The sequence below is a fragment of the Rhinopithecus bieti genome, unplaced genomic scaffold (assembly GCF_001698545.2).
Source record: "Rhinopithecus bieti isolate Rb0 unplaced genomic scaffold, ASM169854v2 scaffold_30846, whole genome shotgun sequence".
Classification (NCBI taxonomy): domain Eukaryota; kingdom Metazoa; phylum Chordata; class Mammalia; order Primates; family Cercopithecidae; genus Rhinopithecus; species Rhinopithecus bieti.
This window is the reverse complement of record NW_016814438.1, coordinates 2,968,737-2,982,653: the sequence shown is the minus strand read 5'-3', so window position 1 is coordinate 2,982,653 and position 13,917 is coordinate 2,968,737. Positions and strand designations below refer to the sequence as shown.

The 13,917-nt window shown below is 40.2% G+C and overlaps 1 protein-coding gene and 1 long non-coding RNA gene across 5 annotated transcripts in view; one reads left to right on the top strand and one right to left on the bottom strand.

Annotated features, from left to right (window-relative positions):
- The window catches only part of LOC108514572 (uncharacterized), an 84,368-nt gene that overhangs the window by 29,402 nt on the left and 41,049 nt on the right, over positions 1 to 13,917 (top strand). For 2 of the 3 annotated variants that reach the window (XR_001881247.1, XR_001881248.1), the window contains exon 2: positions 6,502 to 6,600. The exons of the other annotated variant lie outside the window; for it this stretch is intronic. This is a non-coding gene — a long non-coding RNA (uncharacterized LOC108514572). The remainder of the gene's footprint in view (positions 1 to 6,501; positions 6,601 to 13,917) is intronic. 3 annotated transcript variants of the gene reach the window in all.
- Positions 1 to 13,917, bottom strand: part of CCDC81 (coiled-coil domain containing 81) — a 50,182-nt gene that overhangs the window by 19,895 nt on the left and 16,370 nt on the right. For both annotated transcript variants that reach the window (XM_017850855.1, XM_017850856.1), the window contains 4 exons: positions 9,814 to 10,070; positions 7,197 to 7,276; positions 4,893 to 5,014; positions 1,830 to 1,953 (listed from right to left, as the gene is read on the bottom strand). In XM_017850855.1, coding sequence (XP_017706344.1) covers positions 1,830 to 1,953; positions 4,893 to 5,014; positions 7,197 to 7,276; positions 9,814 to 10,070 — 583 coding nt within the window. The remainder of the gene's footprint in view (positions 1 to 1,829; positions 1,954 to 4,892; positions 5,015 to 7,196; positions 7,277 to 9,813; positions 10,071 to 13,917) is intronic.

Below are 13,917 nucleotides of genomic sequence, written 5' to 3'. Positions count from 1 at the left end.
AAATGAAAATGTAATTATGGACTGACATTCCCAAACATGGTGTTTGGGGACTTGGACAGGTTGGTAAATCAGAAAAGATATATTTTAAACTTCTGTACACTAAATGGTGCAGAAACAAAATTAAAAAGAAAAAAAGAATTAGGAAAATGTTTAAAACATACACATCAATAAACTATTCATATCTATGATATATGAAGTTCTCTTTATAAGAAATACAACTTGTTTTAAGAAAATTAAAGCTCCCAGCTGAAAAAGGACACAGGATTCAAGCAGGAAAATTGTAAAAGAACTACAAATGGCTAAGAAACAAGATAAAAATAAATGCAGGCCAGGTGTGGTGGCTCACGCCTGTAATCCCAGCACTTTGAGAGACCGAAGTGGGAGACTTGCTTGAGGCCAGGAGTTCTAGACCAGCCTATACAACATACTAAGACCCCATCTCTTCAAAAAAAAAAAAAAATCAAAAAAATTAGCTGGTGTGGTGGTGTGCACCTAATAGTCCCAGCTACTTGGGGGTCTGAGGCAGTAAAATCACTTGAGCCCAGCAGGCTGAGCTGTAGTGAGCCATGATCATGCCACTGTTCTTTAGCCTTGGTGACAGAGTGAGATGCTGTCTCAAAAACAAAACAAGAAAAAACCCACTAGAAGTCAAACAAGCACAGGTTAAAAACAATAATGAATACCATCATTTCACTTTGCTAAAGTATTAGCAAAACTGTAGAAAAGATAGCACTCTGTCATATTACTGTTGCTGAGAGGATAATTTGCTACAATCATGAAGAAGATAATTGGCAATGTGTATCAAAGGCATGAAAATGGACTCACTTCTTATCTCTGAAATTTAAAGTTTTTATCCTATGGAATATCCAGATGTATGCAAAGAATTATGTTTAATTATATTTTCACAACATTATTTATAGTACTTAAAAACTGGAAGCCATCTAAATATCCAATAGCAGAGTGGTTAAACAAAAGGTTTAATCTTTCATTAAGATGATGTGCAATTATTTGTTAAGGTTTTGGAATTTTTAATATGGGGAAATCACCACTTATTAAATGTAACAAAAATTCATATAATATGATCTAAATTTTATTTAAAAAGTATGTATATTCCAAGTGTAAGTATCTGTATATATTGTATATGCATTGAAATAAACGACATGCACCATAAGGTTAATACAAAGTTTCCTCTATGTAGAGGGATTATGGGTGATTTTTTGTAACTCTTGCTTTTTTGGTTTCCTCAAAATTTCTATGATAGACATGTATTGTTTTAGTAATCGCACAAAAAGTATTTTTTGGTTAACTTTTTTTTTTTTTTTTTGAGACGGAGTCTTGGTCTGTCACCCAGGCTGGAGTGCAGTGGTGCAGTCTCGGCTCACTGCAAGCTCTGCCTCCCAGGTTCACGCCATTCTCCTGCCTCAGCCTCCCAAGCAGCTGGGACTACAGGCGCCCGCCACCACACCTGGCTAATTTTTTGTATTTTTAGTAGAGATGGGGTTTCACCGTGTTAGCCAGAATGGTCTCGATCTCCTGACCTCGTGATCCGGGAAGCCCAGATCTACAAAATACTCTGTGCTATTTTGTTTCCCCCTGTGTCATAACATATATTCTGCTGAATCATAATTTATCCCTCTGCATATGTCTGGCTTCCCACTAGATGGTGAACCTTGGTCACCTTTATTATTCCCATCATGTTGCACGTAGAAAGCTGTCAAGAACACTGGATAAATGAATTAATGAACAATTACAGTTCCCTGCATCAAGCAATGACTCAAAAATATATTTAGTAAAGTACAACAGAAAAAAAAAAAAAGTCAGTGCATTACCTTTCAGAGGTCATAATCTTCCCACCACTCTCACTTTGGTCAGACTTTTCCAGCAAGCTGACATTTGTCACTTTGGCAGGGAACAAAGCTTGTCTATCTCGAAGTCTCTTGGGTGATGAGATATCTGTAGAATAAAGAATGAATGAAAACGAGTTTCCTTTCAACTCTCAAACCACTAACTGTGTAGTTTTTACCAAGGGAAATTTTCATATAAGATACACTCTTTTATCTTTAAATAATCACCCCTTGTTCTATTGTGATGTAAAAAAATGTTTTTGCTGTGTATTTGCAAAGAAAGCACTGTGCTAAGTATTTAGAGGACAAAAAGAGGCAACTAACATAAATGCAAGAAGTGGCTGGATATTACACGACCAGGAGATATGTTAGTTTAGTTAACATTTCTTATGAAAAATGAACAGTGTCAGTTTTACAACTTTGATATCTGTAGATTTAGACATTTTGCCTGTAAAGATCTTTCAGTAGATATAGTTGAAGAGAAAAATAAGATATAAACAAAAAAGTGAGAGCTTCCATTTGGAGGTCATCTTATGTGCTAACAGTGCTAAGTGCTTTATAATACACATTTACTAAATAACAACTTAGGACAACGATGCAAAATGTGTAAGTCAAAAATAAATGTTACAATCTTTTTTTTTTTTTTGAGATGGAGTCTTACTCTGTCACCAGGCTGGAGTGCAGTAACCCAATCTCAGCTAATTGCAACTTCTGTCTCCCAGGTTCAAGCAGTTATCCCACCTCAGCCTCCTGAGTAGCTGGGATAACAGGTGCATGCCACTACTCCCAACTAACTTTTTTTTTTAACTTTTTATTTTTTTTTTTATTTGTAGTAGAGACGGGGTTTTGCCATGTTGGCCAGGCTGACTTCAAACTCCTGATCTCAGGTGATGCACCCACCTCAGCCTTCCAAAGTGCTAGGATTACAGGTGTGAGCCACTGTGCCCAGCCAAATGTTGTAGTCTTTAAGGATCTGGCATGTTCAGAGGAGAGAAGCCACTTCAGAATTCAGTGGTAAGTTTTCCTGGAGGAAGTGAGATGTGAAAAGGGTACTAAAAGGTGAGTAGGATGGAGACAGATTGAAATAAAAGGAAGGACAGTTTAGGCTGCAGGAAAGAAAAATGAACAAAGGATGAAATTGGGGAAGGGCAGGCATGTTAGAAGAGCATGAATAGGCCAAGCATAGTGGCTCACGCCTGTAATCCTAGCACTTTGGGAGGCCAAGGTGGGCAGATCATTTGAGCTCAGGAGTTCAAAATCAGCCTAGGCAACATGGCAAAACCCTGTCTCTACAAAAAGTACAAAACTTAGCCAGGCATGGTGGTGCACACCTGTGGTCCTAGCTACTCAGGAGGCTGAAGTGGGAGGATCACCTGAGCCCAGGAGGTTGAGGCTGCAGTGAGCCAAGAGTGTGTCACTGCACTCCTCCCTGGGTGACAGAGCAAGACCCCACCTCAAATTAAAGAAAAGAACATGAATAGATAATTTTGCCCAAAGAAGAGGTCTGTGTAGGGCACAGTGGGGGATGAGACTAGAGAAATGAGAAAGCATGTGAATATTAGGCTAGAATTTGATATGCAATCCTGTAGGCCACACATAGAAAACAGACATCCACAAGCCAGTGTTCACCCATTGGTATGTTTTGTTAGCATTTTTTGTTTCAACAAAAGTCAACATTTAACAACCAATAGATTTCACACTAAAGTCAGGATCTCTGCTTCTTTTGAAAAATCAGAAGATTGTGCTCACTTTGGTAGCACACATACTAAAATTGGAAAAATGAGAACATTTGATACCACTTGGGCCACATTTCCACAAAGCAACAATCTGCTAGAGGAACAGTCCTCAAAGTGTGGCCTGATAAGCCATACTTTTTGGGGTCCCTAGGACCCTTTCAAAATGTCTGTGGCTGTGTGTGGTGGCTCCCGCCTCTAATCGTAGCACTCTGGGAGGCCAAAGCAGGCGGATCACCTGAGGTCAAGAGTTTGAGACCAGCCTGGCCAATATGGTGAAACCCCATCTATACTAAAAATACAAAAATTAGCTGGGTGTGGTGGCGCACACCTTTAGTCCCAGCTACTTGGGGGGAGGATGATGCAGGAGAATCGCTTGAACCCAGGAGGCGGAGGTTGCAGTGAGCCCAGATTGTGCCACTGAACTCCAGCCTGGGTGACAGAGCGAGACTCCATCTCAGAAAGAAAATAAGTCTTTGGTTAAAAAAACAAAAAATCTTTGGAGTCCTAGGATTTTCTTCATTTGCTTCCATCAAAACAACTATCACAACAGATTAGATGCAGACATAGGTATGAGAATCCAGGTTTTTCTACAAACATCAGAGTGATAAAACTGCCACTCTTCGTTTTTCATAAGAAATGTTAAGTAAGCTAACATGTCTCCAACCCACTTATATCCAGATCACTTCCTGCATTTGTGTTACCTGCCTGGACCCTATAGTCATCTGAGTTTTGGCCCCTTTGAGCAATGGGGAGCCAGCAAAGAGATGATGATCTAAGAGCCTGAGAGTCATAGGACCTAAGGCCCATAAAGTAAGTAAGCTCATAATTAAGGTCAGATGCAGGATTCTAGGACTAGAATGTATTGGAAATAATATAGTGATTATTTGTGGCTGGGTGCAGTGGTTCACGCCTGTAATCCCAGCACTTTGGATGGCCTAGATGGGCTGATCACTTCAGGTCAGGAGTTCGAGACCGGCCTGGCCAATATGGTGAAACCTCATCTATACAAAAACTAAAAAAATTAGCCAGGCATGGTAGCACATGACAGTAATCCCAGCTACTCGGGATGCTGAAGCAGGAGAGTCGCTTGAACCTGGGAGGTGGAAGTTGCAGTGAGCTGAGATTATGCCACTACACTCCAGCCTGGGCAACAGTGAGACTCCATCTCAAAAAAAAAAAAAAAAAAAAAAAAATAATAATAATGATATAGTGATTATTTGTAAATTTAACTTTATTTACCTTCGGCTAAGCAATATGACTGGGCTCATAGCAGTAAAGAGTGACAGATTGTATCCAGAAATCATTGGCCTACCTCTGATGCCTTCTTCTTTGTCTGACAGGTCTTTTAACTTGCACTTTCTTTCTCTATTCTCTCCACATTCTTCTACAAGGGTCTCCACAGGTAGTTTGTTTTCCATCTCCTTGAGCTCAATCCTAGGAATAAGCCAATATGTTTTTCCGTTGCACTGAACCTGAACAGGTGACTGTGTGAACTTTCAAGTCTTGGAAGCAACCCAGCCAGCTGGCTGATTCTGAAATAAGCCCACTTTCTTCAAGGAGTGAGTGCTCTGATGTGCTGAGTACATATCATAGATTAATTTTTTTCCAAGGTTTTCTGGGAGCTGACCAAGACCTTCCCCCTCTATACCATAGTCTCAAAAGCAGCTTGCATATAGAGAAATTGCCTTAAAGTCCTTTATTTAGGTTATTGGGTTTTGTTTCCATTTGAATTTTTATATCCTAGTTCTATAACTAGATGATCTGGGGTGATACAGTGAGAAAAGGTTGTTGGATAGCTTAAAGGCAAAAGATTCATAGCTTGGTAGAGTGTGCCCCAAAATAACCATTTGTCTCCTCCCTCCTTTGCCACTTCACTTCATCATTCTCTCCCCAGGCAAAAGTGAAGGACTTGCACAACTACAATTTGCAGCAGGGAGGAAGGGGGTTGTTCAGTTGGTGTGTGTAGTTGTACGATTTCTTTAGTCTCAGGTATGGAGTACTAGGTTGGAGTAGGGAGTGGGGGTGGGGGTACCTTCAGTCAATTCAGGGGCCAAATGTCACATAAATAAAACATCAACAGTTGTTTTGAGTATTTAAGTCCCCTTGTCCATTTCTAGGCCCTTGACTTGATGGAGCCTCCATCTGTGTTCTTTGACCCACTACAATTATTTCCCTCCTGGAGTGCCTAAGCCAAAATATGTCAAAGGGAACAGCCACATTTGCCTTCCAAAACAATCAAAATTATTTTCAAACTGCTGATTTATTTTTAGTGTAAGGCAATATGGTGCAATGGAAAGAACACTGGACCAGGAGCCGTGGTCTTATTTCTATAAGCTCGGCTGCTTATTGTTGCATGGCCATTTCATGTGCAAGATGAGACGGCTAGAAAACAACCTCTAAGGCTTACTCTTTGCTTCACACTGAATCTTCTGAGGTATTTGTCAAACAGCTCTTCCAGGAGGGGGTTGTTCCAAAGCAACAAGCACAAGAGAATGTCACACTCAAAACATCTGAGAAATTCTCATACTTTTATACTGTACTCATACTTCCTAAAGAATGCTTTAGGAAGCTAGTTGTTATTCCCCAAACTTCCTCCACCTGAAATGCACAGTGGTTAATGGCACAGCAATTAAGATTATTAACATAATTAAGAGCACACAATGAATAAGTGATGGCCAAACTGGAAATAAAACTGATGTCTCCTGACTCCTACTCCAGTGCTCTCAATAGTGCACCATGTTGCTTCATTCATGTAAAAGAAAAAAATTAATTTTGTATCGTGATAAAATGGAGAATTATAATACATGTCACATGATTGTCGTGAAGATTAAACGAAGTAATATGCAACCACCAGTAACAACCACTGTGCTCATGGAGTAAAGCTGTTTCCTTATTCTAACTTACCTGTTTAACCCGTTTAGTGGTAAAAATCCGAGCTCTGACAGGAAATGAGCTGAACTGAAGGAAGAAGCAGCAGCTAGGGCAGAAGAAGTGCTACAAAGTAGAGGAAAGCTCAGCAGGTGAGAAGAGTTTTACTAATACTGCAGGGACTAAGGTTGATGGAAGGTAGTATCAGAATTTCCAGGAGCCAAGGGTAGTTTTATAAATGGGCTGGGCAAGGTGGCTCACGCCTGTAATCCCAGCACTTTGGGAGGTCGAGGCAGATGGATCACTTGAGATCAGGAGTTTGAGACCAGCCTGGCCAATATGGTGAAACCCCATCTCTACTAAAAGTACAAAAATTAGCCAAGCGTGGTGTCGTGCACCTGTAATCTCAGCTACTCGAAAGGCTGAGGCAGGATAGAATTGCTTAAACCCAGGAGACAGAGGTTACAGTGAACAGAGTTCGCGCCACTGCACTCCAGCCTGGGTGACAGAGCAATACTCCGTCTCAGTGAGGGAGGATAAAAAAGAATAAATATCCATTGTTATTTAACTTAACTACAGAAAGAGTATGCAATAAACTCTTCTTTGTTGGTGCATTTAGAGAGGGAGAGACAGAGAATACATTAAAAGGAGCATGAGCTACAAAACATTGAGAAATACTGCCCAATGAGATCAGCAGATCAGCAAGGAGTGCTAGTGCCTGGAGGAACCCATGAAGCAAAGCACTCACCTTGGAAATGCAAGCACACTGCTGGGCCACTTCCTCAAGGCCTCTCTGCTAGACAACACCGAGTCCACAGTGCCAGGCCTCTAGAGGACAGCGACAGAGCAAGGTTACATCTAGGCTGCCGGCCAGGACTTAGACAAATTAAAAACTGCAGGCTGTCTCATAGGCAAGGCTACCACAATACTTTTCTTGTTGTTTATGTTTAGCGCTTAAAAGTCCAGAGCTTAAAAATCCAATGAGGAATGATCTCATTCATCAGAGTAATCACCCCGGGTAGCTGCACAGCAATTATTTTGGTGTTGCCTTTTCTCAAACCATTTCCTTTTTGGGAATTGCCTTCAGAGTTGACAGATTCTTTTAGATATCTTTAAGAAGATAGCAGACTTCGTAAAAATATATGGAAAGTGAGCAAGCTGTCTAATTCCACTCTTGACCCAAATAACTAAAATTAGGCAATTAAGAGAAAAGCTTTCGAGTCAGGTGGGCTCATGTTCAAATCCCCACACTGCTAACAGGTATGTGGCCTTAGGCATTGGGTTTCTGGAGATAATAAAAGGATCTAATAGCACTTCCATGAGGTCCTCTGTATAAGTAGCTAGCCCATAGTAAATACTGAACAAATGGCTATTTTAATTCTCATATAACTATAAACATAATAGTCACATTGTCACATTTTTACTGTAGAATAATGTATAAAATTATTATTTTTGCATGAGTACTACCCCTTACAAAAGCCTTTGAAGGGAATTCTCACAAAGAAGTATAGAAAATATTTCTAATAAAAGCAGCATCACTGAAATAAGCACATAGCTTTCCAAGGGGACTACTCTACAAGATGTTTTAAGTTACGGGTCATTTGGGAATAAACTCTCACTGACACCACTTTACGGCAGTATTCCAAAATGTGTCCTACAGAGCTAATGAGATATTGGATTAACCTAGAATTCCATGATTAAATACATCCAGGCAGTTAAACTGACTGCTTTCCAGCCAGACTTCCAGCTCCTTTAACATGCTGATGTGCTCTGTCCCTCTGTCCGTGAGAGCTATTGATTCAACCAGCAGTTTTCAGTCAGCTTTGACCTCCAAACCCTTTTTTCAGAGTATCTCTCAGGACTAGTTCTTTTGGAAAATTTCCATTCTTTAAAAGATGTGCTTTAGAGTTCAGCAGGTCAAGGAAAATGCTATCTTCTCTTTTAAACACATATTGAAGCTACAAAGTTCTGCAGAATCCCTGAGGGTTAGAGATGAGCTAGCCACTTTGGCCTTGCTTATGGACTTGTAAACCTTGCCTTGCGTTTTCATGGAAAAGCAAGGGTTTTTCCTGCATTTATTTCCCACTTTCCACATACAGGGTTGGCAATCCTTTTAGCAATCCTGTATGAAACCAGATTGTGTAAAAAAAAAAAAACCCAGGAGTTTCATTATGCACAACTCCATTTCCTAAATCCCTATCCCAAAGCTTCATAAAAGGAGAAATGGGTAGACCAAGATGATACGAATAGCCTTTTCATTAAAAAAAGAAGGGTTTGGCTTTATGGGATATAGGATTATATAACATTCCATAATAATTCAATTCATTCATGTCTACTTTGTTAGTTCCCAGAGAAGTACCTGAGGCACACTAAGTATTCAATAAATCCTATAGATTGACTATGTCATTTGTTTAAACTGCTGTATCCAGCTTAGCATGAAGGTCATACCAGCTACTTAATGGTTGAAAATAATGATGCCAATTAGGAAATTTCTTCTACAACATGCCATATTAAAAGCTAAAGATTCAAAAACTCCATGACTCAAATTAAATTTTGTTATAGACTTTCATTAAAATAAAATAGTTGAACCAACATTAAAAAAGTAAAATAGTAGAACTAGCAAAAACTGAGTGGTTAGGAAGTCTGGGCTTGAATTCCGGTTCTAGTTCACCTTGGGATTCCCAAATAGCCTCTCTGAGCCCCTACTTTTCTCACTTGTAAAATTAGGATGATAATAATGCTGCTTGTATATTTTGAGACTCAAATGAAATAATACATGTAGAAGAAGTTTTTAAACTATAGGCCGGGCATGGAGGCTCATGCCTGTAATCTCAGCACTTTGGGAGGTCAGGGCGGGCAGATCACTTGAGACCAGGAGTTCAAGACCATCCTGGCCAACATGGTGAAACTCCATCTCTACTGAAAATACAAAAATTAGCTGGGTATGGTGGTGCACACCTGTAATTCCAGGTACTGAGAGGCTGAGGCAGGAGAATCACTCAAACCCAGGAGATGGAGGTTGCAGTGAGCCAACATCGTGCCACTGCACTCCAACCTGGGTGATGGAGTGAAACTCTGTCTCAAAAAATGAACAAACAAAAAACCTATAAGATACTATAAAATGTTCAGAATTTGAAGAGTTTCCATTACTATTTATATCCCTCAGTTGACTTTGACTCTTAATATTCGTTTGCCTTCCTAATCTTTTTGTCAGAGTTAATCAAGTATAAACAAGCACTTCCATGTACTTCAGGTAACTGTCACCCAAATATGTCAATCTTCATTTTTCTTAATTACAATACACCTATAGATAAATCAGAACTACAATTAGGAGAAGACTTAGGAGAAGGAAAATATTAATTTACGTTTGCTAGGGCCTTTGCCAAAGCCCCACTTCCATCCACGGTACAAAGGAAGTCTTTATAAAACCTCATCTTCACTTTGTTGTCTCTGATCATGAGGACCCCAATTCCTTTGAATGTAAACTCCACATTTTGTTTCATGGAAATGGATCGCGATAAAAAAAGCAACGTCTCCTTCACACATCCTTCCACTACATCTCTGTTAAATGGACCCTCCAGGGATATCATGACAAAATTCAGTGGAACAATTGGGATATCACCTAGAGGAGAAAAGACAGTTGGGATGGGAGAAAGTGGTGATTACGATAAGGACATATACACACTAACAAATAATTATCTGATTCTCAATACCCTAAAATAGAATCTTCTGGATGAAGCCTTTAGTTGTACCCAATGTAATATTATTACTGCAGACAATTAAGTAGTTACTAACATATTAATCAGTACAATTTTCCTGAAGTATTTCTCTCAAAGTATTCTCTAAAAGTGTAAGTTCAATGCTCAAAATAAGAACAGTTAGCTTTCTAAATAACACTGTAGACAAGCTTTTGATTTTCTCTAGGACACATATAATAACTAACTCTCTTCCTCAGAGGGTTTCCTAAAGTTTTCATCCCCCTTATATTTTAGGACATACTGAAGCAATATTTGCTGATATGGTTTGGATCTGTGTCCCCACCCAAATCTCATGTTGAATTTTATTCCCCAATGTTGGAGGTGGGGCCTATTGGGAGGTGATTGGATCATGGGGGTGGATCCTTAATGTATGGTTTAACACCATTCCCCTGGGTGCTGTCCTCATGATAGTGAGTGAGCTATCATGAAATCTGGTTGTTTAAAAGTGTGTAGCACCTCCCTCCATTCTCCCTCTTACTCCTGCTCCAGCCTTATAAGACATGACTGCTTCCCCTTCGCCTTCCACCATGATTGTAAGTTTCCTGAGGCCTCCCCAGCCATACTTCTGTACAACCTGTGGAACCATGGGCCAATTAAACCTCTTTTCTTTATAAATTACCCAGTCTCAGGTATTTCTTCATAGCAGTACAAGAATTAACTGATACGTTTGCCTATCTCCTCCAGTTATGCCATTTTTACATGATTACAGATACCTACAAGTGTTAAATATTTTGAAAAGAGAGCCATCTTCACTAGAAGTTATCATTTAAATGAAATAGGGTCTTATACAAGGGTATCAGACTGAATGACTCACAGAAAGCTTTTCCTCTCTAATGAGCCCATATATGACATTTCAGAGGAATACGATTATATCTAGCTTGAAGGAAGCACAGGATCTATTCAACTAGAACAGATGTAGGAGCAATATAAGGTTCACAAGTCAGAAAAAGGATAAATAGCATAGAGAATCAAGATGACAAAGCCAAAGAGAGACAAAAACAAGCTCCACTGATAAATAGGACATAGATAAGATAAGAATATTCTAAAGATTCACTCAGTAAGCATGAGTAATATGCTTTCAAATGTCCACCACTGCTGAATGATGAAAATTAACAAGACATGAGCTTCACTGCATCAGCCTGCCGTCTCCTGCACAATTTAACAGCAATTCCAACCACCTCCCTCCATTTTTTAAAAAATACACATTTCTTAAAAAGAAGGCTGTCTTGCCTGCCTCCGGATTTTCCCCTCCCATTTGTCTGCTGCCTCTCTGCAATCTGTCTTTCAGACCACTCGTCTGAGTCAGGACACTGTCATCTCATGATTGCCAAGTCAATGGATACTTTGCAAATATTATTTCTCATGACCTCCCTATAACTTCTGCCAGCCATGCCCTTTCTTTTCCTTGTATACATGATACCACTCTTGGTTCTCCAATTTCGTCCTCCTTGGCCCTCTTTGCTTGCTTCCCTCCTCTTCTACTTCTTATAAGATACTGAGATTTACTTGTTTTATAGGATTTTTGTCCTTGTTTATCTCTTCTGCTGAGTGTATATCCTCTCCTAGGTAAACATCCAAATCTTGATCTCTAGTCTCCACACCTCTCCTAAGCTCTGGAATCACCTCTACCTAAATATCCCCACGTGTATCTCAAATTCAGCATGTGCAAAAGCAAATTCATTATTTTATCCACCACCAAAATCCACCTTTCCCCTTCATTCTCTATAAAGGTAGTTGATAGCATGAGCATCCATCTGTTCTCCAACCAAGAAATCTGAGTCATACTAAACGCCTTCCTTCCTCTTCCTACCCGCCACTCTCAACTTAAGCCATACCAGTTCTACATCTGAAATGTCTCATGAGTAATGTCTCATGAGTAGATACCCTCATTTCCTCTCCTGATGATCACTGTCTTCATTCAGGCTTTTACTGCATTTTACCAAACTACTGTAACTGAAAAGAGTATCTTTCTAAACTAATCCTATCTGTACAGATAATTCCCTGCTCAAAAACTTTCAGTGGCTCCTCAGTGCCTACAGGATGAATTATAAAGTCCTATCACACCATATAAGGCCCCTCACAATTGGCCCCTACCTACCATTTTCATCTTATTTTCCTCTGCCGACCTCCACAATCATATGCCTCAGCCATACAGAAGTACCTGTTACTTCCTTAACAGGCTTCATTCTTTCCCATATTCTTGACTTGTTTATATTGTTCCTGAAATATCTTCCAACAGATTCTCTGCTCACAGAGTCCTATCATTCTTTAAGACATCTTTACATGTCATCTTCCTAAAGCAGAGTTAGGCATGCTCTCCTCTGGGCATCATAGCGTTTGATCCAGTTCTGATCAATTCGGCTTTTATAGCACTTAATCATGTTTCATCATTTCTTTTTTTTTCTTTTTTTTAAGATTCTGTCACCAGGCTGGAGTGCAGTGGCGTGATCTCAGCTCATTGCAACCTCTGCCTCCTGGTTCAAGCAATTCTCCTGCCTCAGCTTCCTGAGTAGCTGCGACTACAGGCACATGCCACCACACCCAGCTTGTTTTCTGTATTTTTAGTAGTGATGGAGTTTCACCATGTTGGCCAGGATGGTCTTGATCTCTTGACCTTGTGATCTGCCTGACTCGGCCTCCCAAATTGCTGGGATTACAGGCGTGAGCCACTGCACCCAGCCCATTTCTTGTATATTAATTATCTATACTAGATTCAAAAGAACTATGTCTTACTCATATTTAAAAACCCCTATAAAATGTTTGCTTAGTTACTGATACAGTCTGAATTTGTGTCCCTGCCCAAATCTCATGTCTAATTGGGGGGGGGAGGGGCCTGGTGGGAGGTGATTGGGTCATGGGGTGAATTTCCCCTTGCTGTTCTCTTGATAGTGAGTGAGTTCTCATGAGATCTGATGGTTTAAAAGTGTGTGGCACCTCCGCATTTCACGCTCGCTCTCTCCTGCTCCGGCATAGTAAGATGTGCTTGCTTCCCCTTTGCCTTCTGCTGTGATTGTAACTTTCCTGAGGCCTCTCGGCCATGCTTCCTGTTAAGCCTGCAGAACTGTGAGTCAATTAAGCCTTTTTTTTTTTTTTTTTTTTTTTTTTTTTTTTTTTTTTTTTTTTTTTTGAGACGGAGTCTCGCTCTGTCCCCCAGGCTGGAGTGCAGTGGCCGGATCTCAGCTCACTGCAAGCTCCGCCTCCTGGGTTTACGCCATTCTCCTGCCTCAGCCTCCCGAGTAGCTGGGACTACAGGCACCAGCCACCTCGCCCGGCTAGCTTTTTGTATTTTTTAGTAGAGATGGGGTTTCACCGTGTTAGCCAGGATGGTCTCGATCTCCTGACCTCGTGATCCGCCCGTCTCGGCCTCCCAAAGTGCTGGGATTACAGGCTTGAGCCACCGCGCCCGGCCAATTAAGCCTCTTTTCTTCATAAATTACCCAGTCTTAGGTAGTTATTTATAACAGTGTGAGAACAAATACAGTTACCTAGTTAATTAATGATGAAGAATCATAACCACAAAGCTAAACGTAGACAGAAATTTTTCTTTGGGGGTTTTAAATTTTTATTTATTTCCTTATTTCTCTTATTATTATTATTATTATTATTATTATTATTATTATTTTGCAGCCTCCAACTAACTCCTGGGCTAAAGTGATCCTCTTGCCTCAGCCTGCCAAGTAGTTGAGACTGCTGGTGTCAACCATCACGCCT